We start from the raw sequence: 24,925 nt of genomic DNA on the forward strand, positions 1-24,925 counted from the left end.
CCCGGGTGAAGGTTGATGAGGACGCGGTGAGATGTGTTCCGGGTGATGACTTCGTTTGGCCAACTTCTTTGGGGTGCGCCTTTGCCTATGGGCCCGTTTCGGCCCGGTTCGGTTAGCTGCACATAAATCATCGGAAGGTAATTGCACGGAATCGGTTTCACTCACGACAGGTTTGCGGTTTTCTGGTTTGGTGCACTTGGTTGGTGCTGGCGCTAGATGCTTGGAGCAAGCCCGCGAAGACGTTCCCGGGCGCGTATTGGTTCCAATTGGCACAATTACTGCAAACATCCGTGCCCCTCGGTCGGTCACACTCGCACAGAAGACACATTTCAGGTCACGCAAGGATCGCGCAAAGGAACGCGCGGAACGCCATGCCTACTGGATTGTAGATACTGTTCACGAGTGTGTGTGTGTGTGTGTGTGTGTCTGTGTGCAAGTGCAATTGGGGTGGAATTTCCCATTGCATCGCACACGGCACTCAAGGGAGGAGTGGCTCTCGCAACATCAATCAATTAATGCACTAATGATGATGAATAATTATTGGAACATAATACGCCATTTGGCACGCTTGACACTTACGCGCCAGGTGCGGGACTTCCGTTTCACCCTGCCTGCTCCAGCTCGCGGATTGCAATCGAAACGTGTAGGACGGGATGGAGGGGAGTTATTGTAGAGCAGTCTCGTAGGCAGGTGAATCGGTTTCCGAGAATTAGCACCGATTGATTAGAGTTTCATTTGGAGTAGCTAATCTTGCAATGGTGCGCGAGCGAGCAGATATCAGATTCGACGGTGTGAAGGAAGGGTTGAATCAATGGCCGCGTAATGAGAATTGATGACCGGTGGGTGTGGGCAGTGAATTGGCCTGAAATAGCTTTAAAATAGGTTTGATAAGCAGGTGTATTGTGTCGGAATGTTAGGCTATGAATGATATTTATCGGAATAAGGGAAGCAGGCCCTTTCCGGAACTTGAATTGTTGCTCATTTACGCATTGAATAAATTGCTTCGAATGTTTTTGAGTGATGGGATTTAAAATTATACCAGTTTTTTTTTTTTTATTTCTTGGAGTCTAAAGCATTAAAGATGAGAATTTAAAAGCCATTTTTGTAAAAAAATCGATCACTTCTTTGTTCTTAAAAAGCTGAAAGGAGCAGAAATTTTAGTTCAAAAATGTTCTTGAATGAAATTCTTGATAAAATTACAGTTCATTCAACTGTTTTTATACCTGAAATTTCTTCAGCAATTTTTTTCAGACATGAAGTATCCTTTTACACAACCTTTAAAACCTTTTTTTCATTCAAAAACTGTGCTAAGCTCACTGAGAGGAGAGTCGCAAAGTGAAAAAAAAGCTACTTTGCAAGCAAATAACACAAAACACACACACATCAATGCGGTCCACGCGCAAGACACGAGACACGACAGTTTCAGCGCGCTTTTCGGCGAAAATGCCGCGTGAAAGCAACCCATTACTTGTCGACTTTATTGCACCGCAAATTTTCAATTTACCTGAAAAGGAAAATCTGTTTCTGAACAAGATTAATCTGTCCCGGGCATGCCAAATGCGCTCGCTGTGCCGGATCGTCAACGATGGAAGATGATGGGAAAAAAGTAGTGTTCCTTTGTGTGTGTGTGTGCGCTGTGAAGCGATAGTAATCGGCAGTTGGCGTGGTGCCTGCGTCGTGGGCGAGTGTGGTGGGTAGTAAATATTTGTATTTTATTGAAATAGTCCAACCGCTGTAAAGCGCTTGGCCGGAGTTCTGCGGGTGCCAATTGGTGCCGGATGCCGGGCATGGTCGAGCGGGTTGCGATGGTGGTGTTTCTGTTTCGGTATGCGAATGGTGCCATTTTGCCCTGGTAAAGGAGCGTGCATAATACGCGAGTATGTTTAACATTTTATTGCTCCGCTTTTTGCTGACCCGAACCCGCCACCAGAGCGCTTTTGAGGGGTGGAAGCCAGCGAGCGAGTACCGGTTTGTCGGACCGTCCTGTTTGGAGCGTGGTGCCAGGATTGCATATATTTTGGGTATGCGATTTCAATTCTGCCCTCCCCGTTGCATGTTTCATGAAAGCGTGAGGCAAAGTGTTGTGCGCCTGTTGGTTGCGATCGGGGAGATTATCTTGATGAGTTGAACATTTGTTACTTTTTAAGTACTTGTCGCTTGTGGACGGTAACGGCGGTAACAAATTGTTGGACGTGTTTATGCGGCTCTAGAGAGAGTGCGGGGGAGAGAGTCAGAGAGCACTTGAGGAAAGGATAGGCGCATTAGCAATATTTTAGGGTTTATGTGTCTATATACAATGGGTGGAGACTTTGGCATGGGAATAGGTTTCCCGTATAGGTTTCAATTACTCTATAATTGAATTAATTTGTTTATAACGACAAGGTTAAGTAGACGTAGTAGTTAAGCGCGGCAAGCATACAGTGGAAAGAATAAACACGAAAGAAGGTAAAAAGCGATGGAAACATAGAAGAAATCAATAGCTATGATATGATATAACAATAAAACGAAGAACAACTGAAGAAACAATCTACACCATCGTAGAACAAGAACAAACTGTAGAGGAAATCTGCAATTCAATTGAAATTAAATATTAAAATAATGAAAACTAATTCAAGCTATCTAAATCAAAGCTAAATCATAAAATACAAGTCCAATAAAACTTATCTAAAGACCAGAAAGAAGCAGTTAATCAAACTTAATCACATTGACTTAACAAATGGATTACAAAGATGTAATAAGACAAGAGAATCACTTTGAAAATAACATATTTACTATATTAAAGACAGTGAACAAAGTAAAAGCTTCCAGCGTCAATCAGCTAGCACAAAATTAATGGAAAACTTTCCCTCAAGTTAAAATTAACACCCCACGCACAAAGAAGCTGATCCGAGTGGAGAAAAACAGTAAAACAACAACACGATAAGTAGTATCGGAATCTTTCATCATGTTTCGCGGCTATCATTAGCAAAAATTGCCGTTCCGCTCTGCTGGTACGAAATAAATCCCCTTACTTTTTTTTTTACTGTTCGCCCACACTCGCCCACAGTACCGCACACGGTTTTAAAAACAAAACCCATAAAAGAGCGAACACCACTGCGCCGAGCGACGGCGTACACCTTCCAAACCGCGGGGCATGAAGCAGTAACCAGGGCGATGCCGGCGATGGAACGTGTCAACTTATTATTCGTGGCTGCGGCGGTTTCACCGTGGTGGAATCTCCCGCACGTCACGTGGCTTACCAGCCCGGGCAGCCGCCGGGTTCTGGTGGACGGAAAACTGTTGAGGAAAGTTTTGCACGGAAAGTAGATAATTTTGTCAGCGCCAGCGATACTTGTACCCTAATGTATGCCGCTCGCGAGCAGCCAGTCACCGGGCTCGTGATGATGTTGAACGAGAGGAGCGAACAAGGAGAACGAACTTGGAGGGGACCATGGGTGGTTTTTGGAACGGCATCTCGCTCGCTCGCTCTCCGGGAGTAGTTGTTAATTTTTTATTAACTTTTCCGCAAAGTTACTGAATCAGTGCCAGCGCGCGCGCACCCCGCAAGGAGTTGGAGAGGAATCGGTGGCCCCGAGAGACGAGGGCGAGCCTGGTGACAAGTGAATCCGAGCGAATGTTGTCTTTCGTTGTCGTGTCGCTGCTGTGAACCATGATGATGTACACATGCATGTATGGGGGAATTTATGTGTGTGTGTGTGTGTGTGTGTGTGTGTGTGTGTGTGTGTGTGTGTGTGTGTGTGCTCAAGTGTCAGGATCAAGCATGGCGATGGCGGTTTTTGCACTCCCGCCCCGAGGGAACGCGAAGACAACTTCCGAAACCGAAAAACGTTCCTGCGGCGTTTTGGTGTGGTGTGAAATTTGAGATGGATTTTCTTCGCTCGCTCGCTAGTTGTCATCGACCGAATGTGCGGATCGTCAGATCGTCCGTGCTGGTAACGCCATCCATCCGTGGGGAGGTGGTTTTGGTTTTGCACCAGGATTTGGTCGCTTTCCACGAGCAAAGGGGTGGGAGCAGCGGCACAGGATTTGTGCGATTAAATGCGTGAGCGTGTAAGTAAGAAATACGGCAGCTAATAATTTCAAATCTACAACGTTGTGTCGCCCCCAGAGGCCTTCAAGGGACGGGGAATTGGGCTGGTGAGATATGTAATTCTAGGTTCAGCTGGTTTTTGCGGAAGCTGCTCATAAACAAAGCGATTGTGGGTGGATGGGAGGGAAATGGGAAATGGGGTATCGAGCAATGGATGATAGTACCGAGATTTATCTAAGCTTCGCGCTGTGGATAGCAAACGTTCTTGATTCTTGTCAAGGAAACAATGGTATGTGTGTAATGATATCTTTGTTCTTTGTTTGTAATGGGATGGGTAACTATGGGACAAAAAAGGAGTTATCGGAGTAAATAGTTTTTTTTTCAATACTTTTTATAAATTCTAAGTGATGATAGAACTTTAAGTAATTTAAGGAAAAGTTCAGGGAAATGTGTCTGATAGACTTGCTTGCTCTTGCTTGCTGTCATTTCATTATACATTCGTCATATTAATAATTATCATTCTTGAACTTTATTTAACTCCTGTAAAGCACAATACCCACTTTGTATGTTTTATTTTAACTGTTTATGATGCATTTTATTTTAATATTTCAATTTATTGCATTTTTTTTTATCGAAAAATTATGTAAAAATTGTTAAAAATGTAAACAAGAGCTGTTTATGTCCCACTCTACGTTACGTGTTGTCCCATGGTACCGATTAATGTATTAGGCTGTTCGAATACGGAATACAAATGTTGGTCATAAATTTGCGCACCCAGCAGCTAGTGCGCAGGAACATATTTTTGTTAAGGATTACATGAAGAGGGTTAATATTTAATTGGTAGTGCGTGGTTTGCCAGGAGCGGCTGAGAAAGGGGTGACACATGACCTTTAAACATTTATACGCTGTTTGCAAATAGCTTGTTAGTATACTAGAAAACGGAAGAAATACTGTACAAAGTTGTAAAATTGCATTGCAATCTGTAATACATTAAACGGTCACTATCCGATCAACAACACTACTATGGCACTATCATTGTTAAATGGAGCAAGCATAGCGCCACAAAAGGAGAAGAGTTTCGCATCATTTCCATTAGCAATAGGAATAAAATTTCTATTAGCCATCTCGTAAATGTCACCATCTCAATTTTCAAACACAGCTTCCAGTACGCCGGGCTCGCTGGTCTCGCCGCCCGGGCCCGTCAGGTCATTCCGCAGGTTATTTATGGTGCATTCTATTTATTAGCCAATGGTCAGCCATAAATTTCCTGCTCGCCCTATCGCACCGGTCAGATCTGTCCTGGGAGCTTATCGAACGGCCAAACGGGGAACGAACGTACGGCCGCTTGTGACCGTAAGAGTTTTTTAATGTGACTCAATTATGGAAAGAGATTACAGTTTATGATCGTACCGGTCCGATATCTGTTTTGGAAGGGTTGTTTTTTTCGTGTTTGTGTCTGTGTGTGTAGTGTTTTGAAATTGATGGGATGAGTTAATGTTTGTGGGGCTCTTCAATGGGGCAATTATGATGAGGGATGGATATAAAAATCGTGAAGTAATGTATCGTTTCTGGAGAATTTGCACACATTTACAGACCAACAAATGTGGAGAAAACGGTTGGAATATTCCACGCAAAAACTCATCCTTAAATTAAAAACTATAAAAACCTACACCCCGGAAAAACAAACATCTTTCAGCGTCACAAAACGGGTAAGGACACTGGAAAAGGCAGCATAAAAGGGCAACAATTGCCAGCCCGAAGCCATTTGTGGTCTTGGTACGGCTTTCAGCAAATTAATAAAATAACAAACCACCGTTCCATTTATCACCACCCCAAAAAGCCACGGCGTGCAGTCGACGACGTTTTAACGTTGAGCGAAACCCCGGGACCAAGGACGAGTGTCCGTTTTCGGCCGGCTTTCCGGCCCTGTGGTGAAAACCGGACATCCCGAATGCAGCGCTATTGTGTCTGTCGGAGTGTCCACTATGGTAAGCAGGCAGGCAGGCAGGCAGAAACCAAAGCACTAGCGACTAGTGCGGTGAGCCGAGTGCCGGTTTGTGTTTTTCCCTTCTTTCCTTTTCTCCTTCGGGTTTGAAGTGGTTGGCTTTTCGATATTCCTGTAACAGATACAACATGAAGAGGGACACATCCTCGGTTGCATCACCGGTACAGAGCGGGATGGTGTAAGTGTCGGTGTCCTTGTTTCGGGAGTGTTTGCTGTGCCATTTTTCTGTTGTACTGCCACCATTTATGGACGTTTCTATGCAAACGACGGAGTGTGCCCGTTGCCCGTTTGATGCAAACCATCGTCGGTGGTGAACAATAAGAGTGCCTCGCTTCTGTTTCTCATTCCGCGCCGGACTTGGAACGGGAAACTGCTCTTCGTTTATTGTGCATGTTTGTGGAAAATCCGTAGTTTTGCTGTGTTTTTCGGCGCTCGAAGTTGCTTGCTTCGTGCCTGGAGCGGGGTGAAACAGTAAAAGCAAACAGTTCGTTCGTTGTTTGATTGCAGGACTAGCTCAGCTATCCAGCAGGGATAAGGTGGCAACTAACCGCCACCGGTCACACACACACATCGGCCCTGGATGAACCGATGAGTAAAGGGTGCGGTGGGTTGAGAAATGCAAACCACACAAAGTCATAATTAGTATAGCGCGCGCGACAGGCCGGTAGCAGTGTGTCTAAAAGGACCACATTGCTACAGAATGTATGTGTGAGTGTCTTTTTGGGTGTTTTTTTTTGTTATTATTTGTTGCCACTGTTTTGTATTGTCCCATTTTCTTTACTGCCGAACGGGGTTTTTGTCTAAGCAGTACTGTATAAATCAATTTGGACATAATTTATGCGCTTAATTTCATATTAATACATTTATTGCCGAGCATGTTATGTATTTGGAGGATTTAAATGGTAGTTTGGTGTGGGGTTGAGCACTAGTTTGAGGATAGTTGAAATGTAATTGGATCGTTTAATTAATTATTGAATTAAGTTGGTGTGGTAGTTAATTTCGGAGAGCTATGTTTTGAGTTCGGTCCTTTGCAACTGGAATACCATACAATTTAAATTAAGATTTTAAATCAAATTTGTTAAACTTAATATATCGTCGTACTTTATGTAATACAGTGGAGCGCCGTTTATCCGGGCTTCTCGGTACTTGACCTCGACCGGATAAGCGAATAACACGGATAATGAGTCAAATGATATATTTTTCACCAATTTCTGATTAGTTCTTTAAAAAATTCCTATTTTTTGATAAAAATAACCCAGTTTTTATTAACTTCAGTTTTTCTCATGAGAATATTTGAAAATTGCCATGAATTATAGTGTTTTTTTGTAATATTCTGCTTTTTTAAATATCCTCCTCATAACGCAATGTCACCTTAGTATTGAACTGTCATTTCGCAACAGCACGGAAAAACGGAAAGCCGGATAAAAGGTACCCAAATAAACGGCGCTCCACTGTATATCCTTAAAACACTTTATGAGATGTTTTTCTCTATCAAACCGCTGCTGTGTCGTTGTATGCTTTAAACTTTAAATTTAAGAACCATTTACGCGCACAGCGCTTTCGTTGCACCACAAGACACACTGAAAGATTCTAATATTGCCTCTAAAAGTGTCAGTTCCGGTCACGATGTTAAAGGGTAATATGTTACTGCTCTGGTCCAAGCCAGTACAAAAAAAAAAATACACCACACGCCGAATGGCCGCAAAGGATAAGGCTCGTTTCGTTTTTCGGCGTAAGCAATAAAGCGTAAAGGCGGAAGCGAAATACTTTACCTTTCAATAAAAGAGGCAATGGGAAAGACATAACGCCGTATTTTTTTGTAAAGTTGTGCGCGATGTGTTTTATTAAATATTTTTATGGCACATTGTGTTTTTTTCCTCTTGCTTCTATACGTTTCCAGTTGTTTAGTACTTTATCTTTTCGCGGGAATTTTCATTTGTTGGTTTCATCCGGTTTCTCTGTGGCTTTTGGTGTGGGTTAGGCGAGTTTGTGCTTTTGGTAGATGTAAAAGGTACGCTTGTTGCTTGAAGCTGAAAGGGAAAGGAAACAATTTGTGTCTGGAGTGAATAAAGCATCGAAAAGCTTTAAGAACATTAGAGTTTAACCCGTTTCTTTAGTGAGTATTGACGATTCAAAAAGCAGAAGAAACTGTCCTCCCTACATACATAAAGTCTGAATGGGGAAAGATCCACTTTTGATCTTGTGTGAACCGTCGTTCCAAATGTTGGACCATCGGGATCCCATCGGAAGCTTATAAGAATGTTATGTATGAGTTTTTGAACGAACAATCCACAACAATAAAACATTTCCTAGTTTTCAATTTAATTTAAAACAAACGACAACAAAAACAAAACCAAAACAAACTACACAACAACAAACGAAGTTAGAAACAACACAACTATAATTCAGCGAAACGGTACACAGCGGTGGAATTTAATTTTCCACCCATAACTTTACAGCTCCGTTTCGCTAGTTTGTGAACTTCGCAAAAGGCACTCACCTCCTGTTCACTCTATTTTTTCCGTGTTCATGTTTCCTGCTGTCCCTTGTTTCGTTTTATTGCACAAGGTTTCATAGCCGGGATCGTTTTGTTTCACGCTGCGCTTCCTTAGAATGGTTCAACCGGTTCCGCGAAACAACTCAACGACATCTGTCGTCATTACCCATTCATCTCAGTTGATTTTAGACAAAGTTTACGATGATTGTAGAGAGAGAGAGATAGAGTGAAAGAGTGAGTTCAAGTACAGATCTGCTGCCTCGCTGTCACGCTGATGCAAGTCAGGGAAGGACTCGGCGTTGTGTTTGCCTTGCCGGCTTGCAAAACGAAACGGGATGGAACGAGAATTTCCGGGAAATTATCACAAAAGATCACAAAAAAACACCCGTTAGTAGACAAAAAAGTGAAAGATCAATTTAAGTGTGGTCTTTCTGCGGCATGCCGTATTTTCTCAAAAGTCGAAATAATTACGCGAAACTTTTCGTCACAATTGGAATGTGAAACAATCTGGCAGTTTCTCTAGTTGAAATGTCTTTTTTCTCTCGCTTTTCATATTGATGCCACGGCGCAGTGGATCCTGTTTCGATTGGTGTCTGTTTGCTTTTGTTTTAGTTTTGCATAATATTCACTATGCGAGAGCACGTACACACACGTGCCCCACGTTCCCGCACGGCGGTGGGATGAACAATTTTCGGCTTGGATTTTCTGTGTGACCGTCCCATTTGAACGAAACTCGCCCCTTCCGGTCGTTCGAGGGCTAGTTGAATACGGGGTAAATTCCACCCAGATAGAAGTGAATTTTTCTGTGCTACAAAGCCACCACGCGGTAGTGCTGGTTGGCTGGTTTTGTCGACAGTTTTTCCCGATTTTTATTTAATCCTAAGCGAATCCTACCATCCCCCGCTGAATCCAGCAAATTGGAACTGGGAGTTGTTCGATTGCAAGAGAGTGTAGGGAAGAGTGTATCGTGCCGGGCGAGTGTTTCAACCTCCTAGATTCAATTATCATATTCGTGATGATTGCCTACGGCTTTGCTTAACCGAAACTGAGCTCCGTAGCGGATAATGCCAGTGGCAGGGTGAGATAAGTAGAGCAAAAGGGAGAATAGTGGAGTCGGCTATCCTGTGGACAAAAAAGCGACTGCTTCACCGAAAAGGGTATGAGAGCTTATGTGGCGGTCAAAGCCGCTGTGTAGCTCATTTGCGTTGCGAATGTATGCGACTCGCGGACCCCCGGCAAGTGGTAACTGTGTGGAATAGAAAAGCGGGACATACGAAGTAGCTTAGCCGAACGATTCTACGGATAAGGCGGAAGAGAGAGAGAGAGACAGGGAGACATTGGACAGAAAGTTTTAATTATAACCCTTGAGACGATATGCTAGGCAAGCCTAAGGGCTCGTCCTCTCAGACTCGAATGCCGGTGCTGTTTTTGGCTCCCCAAAAACCGGCCAACGTACGATTCGTTTGAGTTTTCCACTAAGGAAAACTATGCACGTTTAGCGTGCATGGATGAAACGCGCACATGCGAGGAGGAAAGACGTACTCCCCTTTCGGTAACGAATGACACAGCCTATTCCGGGGCCGAAGGTGTACGTGATCTGCAAGGGAATGTCTTATTTTTAATAAGTGACTACTCCAGGGGATCTTCTTCGCTGTGTTCAGCTCAACGACGGGGATGAATCCTATCGAATCCTGGCTTTGCGTTCCCGTTTGACCGTCTCTGTCCCTGTTTGGAGAAGTTGAGTTGACAGAGTTATCGTTGGAGCCCCTTTGCAAGACTACTGACTATGGCGATACAGGGCGATCCTGCTGCGGTTGCATGTCGATTGGTTCAATCGTTAAGATGCGATCGGTATCGGTGGCGTAAATTTGCACGGCTGAGCTGTGCACGGTGCTCCGAGGGTAGCAAAAGAGAACTAATGGCCTTTTCCTCCCGCTGCATGGTGAGGGTTAAATGCGTTTGCGGGCAATAGTATGAAGAGAGAAATGGGAGAAATTACGCCATGAATACATTACTGTCCACAAGGAGACAAAATTGGTTTCCGCAAAGATTGATCAATCTTTGTTTCATAAATCTTCTTCTTTTGTGGGTTGAGCTAAAACTTGAAGACCTAATTTGTTGCACAAAATGTTCTTGTCCGATAGGTTTATTCGAGGAACATCTGTTTGGGAACACTTTACGTGTTATGTAGTAAAAAGATGACTAAGAATTTCGTTGTTAGTTTACATTTATCAGTCCTTTTTTTTGGTATTTTTGTGTTATATCATTATTTGCTGATTATGATTAATTTATTATTATCAACACATATTTATTACCTGCTTTAAGTAAAGTTGCAGTAATAACGATGATTCAATTCAACCAAAGAATACAAAGATAGAACTAAAGATGCACTAATGTTTCGTTGCAGCATAAAAACCCTCTCAAAATTCTTTAAATCAATTCAATTCCAACTTATCGCTCCCATCGGCTCGTTCAATTTACGCTAACTTCCCGATGAAAAATCAGCCCCATCTCCCCGGTTCAAAAACATCCACCCACTCCGGTACGGATATTTATTGGTTGTTTGTATCGTAATTTACTTTCACAGCGGTTTGACGGGCTGCAGCGTGGTTTTGCCGGGAGGGATTGTATTCCGCTGTGGTAAGGTTCCGGTGTACTGGCGAGGTGATAGTTTGTTTGGGAAAACATTTGCTACACCTTTACACTGCCATCGCTTCCCCTTCCCTGGAATTGGGTTGGTTGTGTAGCGTGTGTGACTCTAGCCTAAAGTGGTAGAGAACTTTCGGTAGTTAAACACACATACAGTTACACTGTGGAGGGTAGAAGAAACCAAACACTCGCTTCACTCGTCCATCAGCGGCGAAACTGCCACAGACCGGAAGTTTATCGATGCTAACTGATTTTACAACTCCGGCATTTTGGGTGCACCCGTAACGTTCTACGTTCTCGTGTGGCATAGCCGTGTGTCGTGTTTAGGATGCTGGCTGTCGGAATGGCTCTGAGGTAGTAGCGAGCGCGAGTGACAGAAGGCAAGCGAGAGAGAGAGAGAGAGAGAGAGAGAGAGAGAGAGAGAGAGAGAGTAATGGTATGGCGAGTGGATATTTCCGATAGTTCGGTCATTAAATTGATCCTTAGCACTTGCTCGCTCGTTGGAAACGGGATGTAGCACATTAGACGGAGCTGCTTGTCTCCCCATTCCCGGAAAGTGGGCAGTTAGTTTCGGGAAATTTTATAGCCCTGCGAGCCATTTGTAAATGATCGAAATTAGTTAAATGTTCCATTTCGGACGTGGGGGAAATTAATTACCGCCGGTGTGGCCATATTTTGTACCGTTTAACCGGGCAGAAATTCGGCCAGTGACAGGGGTTTCCTTCCTTTCTAGGTGTAGCTTTTTTGTTTTGTTTTATGTTATTCGCATCGTGTTCAGGTGGAAAGTGCTGCTGCTCGTTTCCGGTAGTTTTAGATTAGACACGAAAGGGTTGTAGAAGTGTTTGTAGTTGAAATGTTATTGTTTAGAGCATGATTTGTTGTACAGGAGTGTGGAAGAGTAGTTGTCCTTGGGAGGTCCCGACTTTGATTAGTGTACGTGTACAATTCTGGTGTATTTTATAAACACTTTATAATGCATTTAATGATTTTGGAATTTAAAATAAATATCATAAAATGACCATCTAGCATAAACAACTCACTAAGATGTCTAACTCTTTCGCTTGCTTTCTTCCCTCGCAGGTCCAACGGCCGAGGAGGGCAATGCATCGGGATCCGGAGCGAACGGTGGCAATGAGCAGCAGGGCAGCAAATCGGTGGCGACGGCCTCCGGGGCGGCTACGGTCGTTTCGTCGAACGCGCCCACAATGGTAACTGCCAGCGGGGCAACGCTGCTGAGCGGGTTGGAAAAGTCCGGCGTCACCATCTCGGCCGAAGCGTCCCGCGCACTGCAAACGCACGCGTTGCAGATCGCTCACTCGCAGATCGTCACGACTAGCCAGAGTCCGGCCACCGTAACCGTGGCTACCTCGCAGCCCCAACAGCAGCAGCAGCAGCAGCACAGCAACATCATCCTCGTGCGAGGTTCACGCTCCGAGAACGGTCAAATCATTCTCCAGAACACGCACGAGCTGCTCAGCCTGCTGAGCGACGAGGATAAGCCGATCTTTCTCCAGCACCAGCGCCTAACAACGACGTCCGGCGGTACGACCATCACCAAGGCACATGCAACGAAGACACTGGCCGAGGCAACCACCGGCACCGGTGGTGGCGGGGCGAGTACGATCCTCTTTCAACCAGCGATCAAGAGCGGCACGCTCGAGGGCCTTAGCGGTGTCGGTGGAGCTGGTGGCACGATTTTGCTACAGTCCGATGCACTGAAGAAGGGCACGACACTCGAGGTGGGTTCGTCGTCTGCGACGGGCAGCACTACCGGGCCAATCTTTCTGCAGCAGCGGCTGAGCAAGAACGGTACCGAGGGACCGATACTGTTGCGCACGTTGAAGCGGCTTGATAAGTCACAATCCATCCTGGTGATACGCAATGCTACGACGGCGGGTACGGTCGCAACGGCTGGCAGTACGGTGGTGGCCGCTTCGGCTGCTGCTTCCGGTGGCATCTCGGTGTCGACGGCCGGCGGTGCTACGCTGGCGAAGGTGAAGCCGGTCTCGACACCTACCACGACGGTGGTTACAGTGACAGCGGCACCGGTCGGATCGGCCAGCGTTGGCGGCGGAGCCATCGCACGGCGCGTGCAGGAAGAGGCGGATGAAAAGAAGGAACCGACCGTGGTGGCGAAAGTGGTCCACAAGACGAACAATATGCCGCTGGGTGCAGGTGAGTAGGATTGGAAATGGAAGGACCATTTTTGATGATCACTGAAGATGTGGGTTATATTTTTTGAATGATTATAGAGATTTTAGAGCTCTTAGGACCTTATTAAACCTCTAATAAATGCTGAAGATTAGATCCATATGACATTCTTTGGACTTTCAACTCTAAGAAGAGTGATTCCAGAAAATTCTGTTGACTCAATTTTGATTACTAGCTAAGTGTTGCCCCATTGAATCTCACCGGACTGAAGCTCTTGAGTTTTGTTGACACGTAAGAGAGAGTAAGACTTCATGTCTGTTGGTAGTGATTTACTTCACAAATTGTATGCATTAATCTCTGTTTCTTACCCGACAGTGGCAACAATAAAACAACGCTTACTAACAGGTGTGCCAGTATTTCCAATTGAAGTTTTCACTTTGTTTGTTGGTGCGAAATTATATTTGCTCCACCACTTTCACTACACCAGCAATTGTTTGATTTCTTCAACGGTGCACCGGAGGTTTTTAATATTTGCCTTCCACACCGACTCACCGACTGGCAGGACATTAATAATTCACCCCCAAAAGTATTGATCCACAGGCGGAAAGGCAAACAAAACTCCCGTGTGTCTCCTTCACGGTGCAACACTCCACGGCACGGCACCGGTCGATCATCATTACGATCTCCGAACGCAATCAATGCTTCCTGTGAGAGCTGTGAACTTTCTGCGCTGAAGGGTGAACAACTGCAAGTCAAACACCTCATAAATTATGAACCGAAATCCAGTGGCACGCGGAGGAGGCAAACAAAAAACAGTACAGGCAGGAAAACATAAATCACCAAATTGCACTCGCGTGTCGTGTTGGGCGTGTTTTTATTCCACTGGATTTATCTGACTGAGCTTAAGCGGAGGTCTGCGATCTGATTTTTTTCTCCGTCCAATCGCACTGAACCCCAAACGCGAGGATAATTGGTGTGAGTGGGTACAGCTCGGGACAAAAAGGAAAAATTGATTTCGTTTTCTTTTGTGCGACTGGGCGAGTGACAAAAACAACCAAATTAATTCAACACACACACTGCACTGCTTAGGGTTCGGCAGAGGTAAACAGGGCGCAGAAGAGTGGAGCTGGAAAAAAGCAATTCTACATCAAACAGTCGGTGAAGAAAGGCAAGCCAAAAAAGAAACACCGAACGAACAAAAATAAATCCTTTAACGCTCCATTTTTCACCACCCAAAGTGTGTGTAGTCCTACTTTGTGCGAACAATGGTGAAGTTAGGGCAGAGTCACTCCATACAGAAAAAAAAAATGCAAAAAACAAGAACAGAAAAATCGATCACAATTGCTTCCTCTTCTCCCCGGTAGAGCTCTGCAAGAGGTTTCTATTTTCTTTCTATCTTTTCGAAACGGTTAAGAAAGTGATTTTGGATAGCGAGGTTCGGGAGTCGACACCAATGGATTGGAACGACCAAAACAAGCATCCAACCCTGGAGGAGGTTGAATAAATTGAACGTAACCAGTCGTCCTCAAAGCAAAGGTTGCGCGAATGGTATTCCTTTACCGATCTGTAGATATTGTACTGTTCGTTTAGTTCAGCGTTTGCGTTTTGTTTGCTTTGATAGACGACAAACCAAGGGGACAGAAGTACGGGGAAAAAATAGAGAAATCCCGTCCTCGAGCCGCCTGGTAATGAGTGTAACGAGACATTGATCGGCGCGGTACGGCGCGTTTGCTCTGTGGGGAGCGTTTGTTTGGGCAGCGGGTGGAAACGCTACGGGAACGATTGATCAACGAGGAACACGCTTTTCGACACGATATTTATCAACTCCCGTTTTTGACAGGGGAGCTGTGGGACAGCTTGCTGTTCGCTTGTTCTTTGCCGATGTGCCAGCGAAATGAAAACAAAACAAAAAAAGGTTCCCATGCTAGGGCTAGAAAGGGGCAAACATTCTGTCACAAGAATTATGGGACCGTCGCAAGGAAGTTGGGGCCCTTTTTTCGTTGGGTAGTTTGTTTTGGCATGCAAATAAAACACATATCAGTTCGTGGAAGGAAGGTAGATAAATAATGTGGCGACAAATGATTTCGCAAACCTTGAACAGGTCGTTAACGGTGGATTGATTGGAATTTGTTTGTTTTTACTGCATTGTGGAGCAAAAAGCCGGTTTTACTGCATTAGCCGGTCTCGTAGTACAGTCGTCAACTCGTACGACTTAACAACATGCCCGCCATGGGTTCAATCCCCAAATAGACCGTGCCGCCATACGTAGGACTGACTATCCTGCTATGGGGGGAAATCAATTAGTCACTGAAAGCCAAGCCCATAAGTGGTACAGGCAGGCCTTGACCGACAACGGTTGTTGAGCCAAAGAAGAAGAAGAAGTGGAGCCCAAAACAAGAAAAATGAGAAACCTCTCGATTGGATTGAATAATACAGCTTTTTAATGTACATTTTTCGATTCAATTATGGGTATAGTAAGTAAAGAATCTCAAGAAAAATTCTTTGCTTAAATAACTGAAGGAAACTGCAATTACTAGGATGAAATTATAATAATAATAAGAGTAATTATAACCGTGTTGAGTTAAGATTTCAATTGATGTTGTAAAAAAGCATTATTGCTCCTTTGTTTTAATTGTATATTGTTTATTTTCTTGAACACATAACTCATGTTACGACTGTATTCGTACATCTACCATACTGTGCCTGAACCGTTACATCTACCGTTGCATCCAGTCTCCTCATACATGCAAACACCAATCACTTCAGAGCATTGAGGACCACAGCATCTTTTTCCAACTACCCTCCCCCTTTCAAAACTAAAACATAAACTCAAACGATCGATCGATGCCATCTACAAAGACCCCGGGCTGGGGGTGAAAAGGACAAATATTATTAAATAAAATCATCACCAGAAACATCTTGTGCGCCGACGATAGCTTTCCTTTCGCTTGCCATTGACAATGGAAGTATCGCGGGAAAGTGAGAGGAAAGGTGGTGTAAGGCAGCTGGACAATTTGTCAGGCTCAGCATTGGAAGTGCAAGTGCAAAGTTCAATTGCAACCACTTGGCAAATGGCGATGTCCCACTACAAGCCCACAGCGGAAAGCGGTGCCTTCACCACATTCAACCGCCGGGGAAGAAGTGGGAATCAAAATATTGTACAATCGAGCATGTGGCCTGACGGCCACGTTCGTTTCCCGAGGTTTGGGTGGGTTTTTTTTGCCAGAAATCAACCGATAAAAATCCTGTACATTCTGAACAGTCAGCAGTTTTGGGTTTTCGTAGTTCCCTGAGTTGGGCAGGGGTTCGGTTCTGATGCGCTTGCAGAAAGTATCATCTCCCTCATCGGCTAGTATTGGTATTGATTGCCTGTGGTGAATGACTAATAGGGAGGGTGATGTTGGACAGTTTCGTTTGGAGAAGTATTGGAATGTTGTAAGTTTAAATGGTTAGCTAGATTTTTGTTGACAAATTTTGTTTACTAGTTCAAAGTGTGTCCTCTCCTTACAAAAACAAATTTGTATATTTAATCGAAGTAATATTATTTTATTATCACACTTACTTGTATGAAGTAACAGGGTTCTACTATTCAAAATGCATAGGAATTGCTTCAAAACATTGTTATTCTAATACCTTTTCCTTTTCTTCAACTCGTTGTTTTGAATATTTCTGGAAGGATTACGTTTCCGGTTCGCTTTCTTGTTTCTGTCAACCACATCTGGTGCAAAACCGGCCGAGAGTCGGTTTCCGTTTTGGGCAGCCTTCTCACGTATGGTCCCACGTAAGCCCTACTTTATCAATTTTTGAGCGTAAACCATAAGCATGGGAAGGACGGGAAATTGAATTACTAATACGCTGTCAAAGAACCGTACCGGCCCAACGAAACCAAAGAACCTGCCGAAAGAGTCGATTTCCCGACTGTCCGTTCTATTCCGCTCTGTCCTCGCAGAGGCTAGCTCGGGGTGGCAAAAAGAAAGCCAAACCAATGGACACCATCAACACCACCATCAGTGCAATAATCTTCATCATCGTTGGTGTCATTATCGACACCATCAGCGCGCTGGCACGCTGAAACCAATCACCACCAACGCTTCGTTCCGGTGTGTTGGACGATTCCCTGGACCTGGTCGTCCTCGGGAAGGCTTTGAAGCACCCAAGTCAATTGGTTTTTTTCTTTTCACCCTGTCCGTTAGTCCCAACTGACTTTGCTGTCTACACGTTTTTCTCGTCGCCCTCTTTTTTCCCAATGTGTGTCTGTGTGTTTCTCCCAAGGCAGCACAACCGTTCAAGGGCAGACGGTGTCGATAGCTCTCGTGTCGTCCCGGTGCCCTGTGGCTTCCGGGCCAGTCCTTTCGATACCAATTTGGCGTGCTAATGAATTAACTTGTCTAAATAAGAAATAATTAGTACATGCGATCACGGTTGGGCTGGTGTGTCGTGCCGAACGGTTCCCGAGAACGGGACACGCGGGGTTTTAGATAGTTCTTTGAGTTTGCGGCCGTGCCGTGTGTCATGCATGCTTGAACTCTCGAGCTGTGGTTTCGGTGTTTGGTCCCGCAGGGCAACGGTCGAGGGATTCAATTTGCGACCCCGGGCCCGGCACTTCCGGTTGCCAATCAATAATTAATCGAATTTAGCTCACTTCCTTTCCACGAATCTAGTGCGACGCGAGTGCTGCAGATGTGTGTTGAGTGTGTGTGAGTGTGTGTGAGTGTTAGAGGATAGATTTTATTTATGATATGCTTTCCACCTGTCTTTTGTTGGGATTTTTTGTAGGTTTGAGCTAAGCGTGGCGTAGTTTGTGTGCAAATTGGTTATCGGTTTCGATTATTTAGTTTCGGTATTTCCTTCAGGAAATCTGAAAGAGATTAAAAAGAAAAGAAGAAACACTGCTTTTTATGCATTAGTTCATGTAAAACGAGACTAAAATAATCATATAAAAAAATTATAAAGCAATTCTTAAAACGAACGACCCAAACAATGAAACGAAGAACACAAGTCTACAAAAAAGACTCACGTAAGCTAATTCCTGAGGACCGATACAGAGACATCTTTCTTATTGAATGTGAAAAGGGCACAACCATAAATGGCGCATTGGATTGAATTGTTAATTAATGATTAAATTAAACACAACACAGTATAGCTTAACTTTCACTGCAATTGTTTCGTCATCAGAAAGACTGAAAAAAAACCCTTTCCCGAAACCGTTCTTCATCAGAAAGCGCAAAAAAATGGGACCGAAAGTTCTTCATTCACTAGCAAAATTGCGAAATGGTGCTCTTTCAAGACTTAATTTCTTGTCTACATAATTTCTGCCACTCCCGGATAAATCCCAGCACGATTGAGTTGGCGTTGTAGCGCTTGTAAATCTCTCCCAACAAATCTGTGAAGTATCTCCGCCCTGAAAGAAGGATCCTTGCACTGCTTTGGGACCTTCGGATGGGGAAAAGGTTATCACTGACCCGGTCGGAGCTGTAACCGGTCCATTCGACCCGTGCCACACACTCGTCCAACAGTTGACCTGCAGTTAATTTGCGATCATCATCATCATCATCATCCGTGTGTCCACCGTTCGGGTCGGGTCGGTTGCTACGGATTCTAGAAGAGAAAGGGTCTGCAAGGTCAGAATGGCAATGGAATGCTGCTTTTGGCGCGCAGGATGAGGCGAAACCCGGCGGGCAGTAAATGTTGATTCTCGGCAACATTCTCCGACAAGGACCTTTCGTCACTTATCTGTCAGGCCCTGTCATCACTCATCAACACAGCCGGGACCAAAGGGCAAGTAAATGACCTTCCCGGCCACCCGGTACCGCACGGCAGTTTCTGTCTCGTTTTTCGCATTATGATTCACTCGGAACGGTTCCATCGTTCTATCAGTAGGGCAAAAACCGGGGACCGGGAAATGAGTTACATGAAGACATTCTCTGACAATGGAGCAATTTAAACCTTTTCATCCACCGGTTAGTTGCATGCGAGTGGAGGGGCAGGTTTGGGTTCAGACAGTTTCTAGCCAATGTCGGATGCTGCTATTTCTCTTTCTCGCTCTATCCTTGTCTCGTGCAGGTGTTTTTTCCCATTTCTCGAGTCGAGTTAGAAAGGAAAAACGAAACATTCTGAAAAGCTCCCGTTTCGAGTGTCAGTTTCATTGAATGTGGATATGCTTTCGCAGCGCAGTGGAACGAGGTAGAGTTTACGATAGCCGAAGCAAAAACAGGATAAGATCAAGCCAGTTCATTGAGTAGCACGGTAACAGAGGAAAGGGCATAGTTGTTTGCTGATGATGATGATGATGCAATCATCTCCCCAGGTCAAGTCCGAAGGGGCAAATCGTCATCAGCTTCACTTCATCGCAGCGAGAGAGCACCTTCATTATCGGGGATTTTGTCATTTTCTTCGCACCGAAACATTCAGTCGCCACTGGCCACTTTTGCCCCTTTGGCAATGGAGACTGAACCACTTGCAAGAAGAAATATGAAACGCTGCTCCGTCTGTCAACGGCGACAGAACGAAAGAGCGCAGAGCAAATGGGCGGAAAAGCAATGCAAACGGTTCAAAAGATCCGGTATACCTCTCCGGCAAGCCATGGTGTACGATGCGACGTGTGCGGGTGTGCGGGCAAAACCTCATCTCATCACGCGACAAAAGCGCGAACAAAACCCTGGCGAAGCTTATGACATTACTTCACCCATTAAAGACTAATTAGCTTTACACTTTTGTTCGGTCGCCTCTTGCCGCTGCTTGCCAAGGGAATGGAGTGGATTAATTTTTGTGCCAGCATCCTTCCGTTCGCGAAGGCGTTTACGATGGGGACGGCGCGCGCGCTTTGACTTTTGCTCAAGCGGTGGGAGGTCGTACAGCGCGCCACGGGGGGAGCATTTTGATGCTCCCGGTGTGTCGGGTCTTTGGCAAGATTTGCAAAAAAACCGGATCCACTTGAAGGTGGAAGGAATCATTTATCAATTATCAGGTGGTGCAGGTGAAAATGTCGGGTTTAAAGTAGGTAACCACCTTCCCCACGGGCTATGCTCATTATGCGCGAACGTTGGACGAGGCGGCATAATGACGGTAGCTTTATGATGATTCAAGGTGCACTTAACGAGCAAGCATCATCGTTTGACGATTTTCAGAGGGGGTTTGTTCGCAACGGGGTTGAATGTGTTTTTTGGATAATGAAGAGGTTTTTACGAGTGCTACAGAATGTGAAAATAAGGATCCAATTTCTTTAGAAAACATTGTCACATGCTCTCGAAGCAGTTATGACGTGGTTGAAGATTTTAATTGAGGCCATATGCAGTTGCTGAAACGATTGATGCTTCTTTTCTGGCACGAGGAGCTATAAACATTAATGAGAACGGTTTCATCGCAAACAGTTTAGGCAATATTTGGCCTTGAATGTGAAGAGCTCCTGGTTGGGGAAGGAAAAGCCTTTCTTCCTTGTTTGCGATTATAAGCATAAAGAGTGTTGAGCCGACAAGTTGAGATCGTATTTTCATTAATTGCCCAGCTTCTAGGGATGTCTGGAACACTTGGACCATCGCGAAAGTACTCTTGACAGATTGTTTGGACTTTTGAAGCAGCCTCAGTTTATTATTCTAGGAAAATATTATACAGGTTTCGTGAGATTTGCCTTGGAATGATATTTGAGTAGCTTTAAATAATTCTTAAATTAGTCACTACAATATGTACACAGAGAAGAATTGGTTACAATACAAAATACAGTTGAAAATTTAACAGATATACATAAAAAGAATGAAAAAGTGTTCTGCTTTAGATTATTTTGTTTATTATGCTTCTTTGAATCATTTCTTTGTTTAAAAATTAAAAAAATATACAAGAAAATAAACTACTAAGCTCTTTTTTAATCCCAAGTGCTTTTAACAGCTCCACTTAAACTAAATATCGTTTTCCGTTCAAGTTAGCTGACGAAAAAAAGAACAACAATCCTAAAATATAAAGATGAGCGAAAAACCATTTCATTTCTGCCTGACAAATGATCGCATGAAGCGATTGGCGCGAGGAAGGCCAAGCAGGGCAGTATCGGCGTGTGGAAACAAATTAAAATTCAAGTCGCATCTCGAGGACACTAATTACTTAAGCGTAGCGTAGGCCGTTCGCTCGTTTCGTGAAGATCATTTGTGCTCGGCCCGAAAGAACTTTCACGGGGGAGGACAGAAAGAGAACACGGACGAGGAAAAAAAACTGTTATTAGTTTTTCCCAAAAAACCCTCCCACGGTTTTGTGTGCCCTTTTGAAACGAATTCCCTCGACCCCTGGATAAACCTCTCCACGCTTGGTGGACCAACCACCACCATGGCACGATGGGTTGGCGATTTCCCGTTTTCCTCGGCTGTTCGGTAAATCGTTGTTAATTAAATTATCAACTTGTGAACGGAAGAAAAGAAGACATGGCTTTACTTCGCCCGCGTGTAAGCGCGCGTCTCCACCGTGCGGAAGCAATGAGACATTTTTACCAGTTTTACATTACACGTGCACCTTGCCACGGCGCCCAGTTACCGCACCGGAATTTCACCGGACACCATTTCCTTGGGGCGATTTATCTTTTATGGCGACGGAACCGTTACAGCTCGTCCTGTTTGCGTGAAACGTTCACCGCCCCCGGGAGGTGGCTCAAAGCTGCCGCGACATGATGACGGTGCTTAACGAAATTGAATGGAATAAATGGGGGAAGGGCACATCAAGACAGGATGGGACGGGTCGAAAGGGAGCAGCGAATCTTGGCCTATGCCCGTCATATCGCGAAAGAAATGAAGAGGAACGGTGGGCTGGGAAAACGCTCGCCCCATGCCATCGTGTCGTGGGTGATGGTCATTCAATTTGCCTCGCAAGAATGCCGCGTGCCGTCGGCAGTTTTTACGCGGGCGGGAAATGACTCCTTCGCCACGGGAGCCACCCGTTGCAGAAAACAAAAATCTCCCCCGAGATGGTCCGCGAGCAATGGGAAATAGATTTTCGCGGCTGGATGCAGGGTTGGAGATCTTTTGAGGCTTTATTTTGATTTATGGCCAAAGATACCAGACCGGGCTGTGTACGCGTGTATACTGGCACAGGGAATGCTTCGCAATGAGTGATGAGTTTTCCATTCAAGCGGCCGAAAACCAGCAAGTCTGATGGTGCTGCGGGGGATAGTAGAGTAATAGTAGCCTCAGGATGCTTACTCTCATCAAATCGAGCGGACACTGGGAAGCTGTTTTATGTCTGTTTTGTTAGAACTTTGCTTCCGCTATTTTTCGCCCGTGTTTCGTTAATCTTGCTGCAAATTGAAGCAAGGGTAGCAAAGGTTGGGCGTGTGGAGCCGTTCCGGTAAGATTATCTGATGGGATAAGGAGTATCGATCGGGCAGGTTAAGCTGCGTTTGTTAGTGTTACCGCTTGAGTGTAACACCTCTTTGGATTGAGGAACTGTAGGCTGCCGTTGGCATCGTGGCAATCAGTTTGAGAGGTGTAAATCTCGTTGATTAAATTTGGCAGGTTAAACGTTTTGCCTGTTGATTTTAGAATGTGGGAGGGCGCATGATTCTTGAAAGCAGGAATGAGTTTTCAAGCTATTTTGATAGATGCCTTTGGTTGGATGATGAGCATAAACGCCATGGTTGGAAAAGCGTGTTGATAACTTCCTTGTTGTTGATTGTTGTTGTTGTTGATCTAAAAATGTTCCTACCTGTTAAATATTCTGACTACTGTGAAATGTTACAAGACTCGTTAAACTATTTTTCTGCATGGTGTTTTAATAATGAAATGTTACTTAATGTTAGCAAATGTAGTTGTATAACATTCTCAAAGAAAAAAAATCCTATTATTTATAACTACAAAATCAATGAAGACAGCGTTCCACGTTTTTCTCAGGTTCGGGACTTAGGAGTTATTTTAGACAGTAAGCTTAGTTTATCTAGCCATTATCACATTATCAACTATCGTTACTAAAGCTCTTAAACTGTTAGGATTTGTCTTACGTATCTCGGCCGACTTTAAAGATCCTTTCAGTTTAAAAACATTATACTGTTCTTTAGTCCGTCCCATCCTGGAATTTGCCAGTGTAGTTTGGTGTCCCCATCAAATCACATACATAGATAAAATTGAAAAAATTCAGAAAAAAATCACACGTGTTATGTTTCATCGTCTTCCCTGGTCAAACCAAATGCCACGTCCTTCGTATAATGTTCGGTGTTTACTATTTGGCTTAGAGACTTTACAGCATAGGAGAACTACGGCTCAGATAACTTTTATGCATAAATTATTAATTGGAGATTTTGATGCACCTGACATTTTAAATTTTATTTGCTTTTCTACTCCCTCTAGAGGTGTTCTAGAGAGAGCTACTAAGAAGCCCTTTTAGATCGACTGGTTTTGGTGCCAATGATCCACTGCTCAAAATGATTGATGTGTATAATAGGTTAGGGTTATCAGCAGATTTCAATCAATCCGTTAGTCAGCTGCGTCAGCATATTCAAGTTAGTTCTAGGGCCATACTTTAAACTTGTACTCTGTAAGCATTAAGTTATTTAGGCATACTGCCCGATAACTTTGATTTAAATAAATAAATAAATAAATAAATAACGTTTGATAATTAAACTTGGCAATTGGTAGTTCTTTACTCGAAATTTTAAGAATTTATAATAAATTATCTGAAAATAAATCAAACATCCAAATTTCTCTGGATATATTATAGTTTCAATCATGATTGAGGTATACATTTGATGCTGTCGATTCAATGATTTCTATTTTGAACGAACGAAACACTTGCATCTATAGTGAAGAACAACAAATCTTAATCTTTACCTTGTTTAATTAATAAAGGTTGGAGGAGTTTAGCGACCAGTTCCGAAAGAAGGCCAAAACAAATCAAAAAGGTTGATGCTTTAATCAAACAAGTTTATTGTACTTCACATCTCAACGATATTTTTATTGTATTTTGATGAAAAATGATTCGTTAAATATCCTTAAAGGAACTTGATCTTGAACGTTCAATCTTCAAGATAAAAACAGTGGCGCTTTCCAATTTTGTCCAGTGTTTGATTGAGTTGCACTGAAGCGAATACTGATAGGGCACGTTGGCTACAGCTGGCTACAGGATTTGTACGAACTCGGTTCGTTCGGTAAACTTAACTTTCAAAAAAGAGTTATTGCCCTGTGTATACGTTCTCCTTCCCTAGCAGTTAAACTTTCTTCCACGTCCCACTAACTACTGGAGCATAGAGCATAGTTTTTTCGGAAGGAATTTTCAATACTATAAAATCAAGCAGTACCATTCTGCACAAAACCACCAAGTACCACCGTAGGATTGGGTTAGGGGGCTAGCGAAAGGTTAGCGCTACTTCTGTGTGGTTGCTTTCTTTCATCTTCAACAAAAAGCGAATCAAATTGGGATGAACAGTCAATAACTAACTGAGTCGACACATCAATCAAAAAGACATAAAACCGAAACGAGAAATGACGATGCACTACTGTTTGTTGTGGTCGGTCGGGAACAATAGCAATGGCTGAAAAAATTGTGTGTTGGAAGTTTTACGATCCTATCGATGTGTGTCTGTGTGTGTGATATTGACTGATTTCTTTTTGTTCAGGAGCTTAAAGCA

The 24,925-nt window shown here is 44.0% G+C and overlaps 1 protein-coding gene across 10 annotated transcripts in view; it reads left to right on the forward strand.

Annotated features, from left to right (window-relative positions):
* The window catches only part of LOC1269973 (uncharacterized), a 178,764-nt gene that overhangs the window by 54,700 nt on the left and 99,139 nt on the right, over positions 1-24,925 (forward strand). For all 10 annotated transcript variants that reach the window (XM_061648136.1, XM_061648135.1, XM_061648134.1 and 7 more), the window contains exon 4: positions 12,262-13,356. In XM_061648136.1, the coding sequence (XP_061504120.1) occupies positions 12,262-13,356 (1,095 nt within the window). The remainder of the gene's footprint in view (positions 1-12,261; positions 13,357-24,925) is intronic.

Source organism: Anopheles gambiae, chromosome 2, assembly GCF_943734735.2.
Source record: "Anopheles gambiae chromosome 2, idAnoGambNW_F1_1, whole genome shotgun sequence".
NCBI lineage: Eukaryota > Metazoa > Arthropoda > Insecta > Diptera > Culicidae > Anopheles > Anopheles gambiae.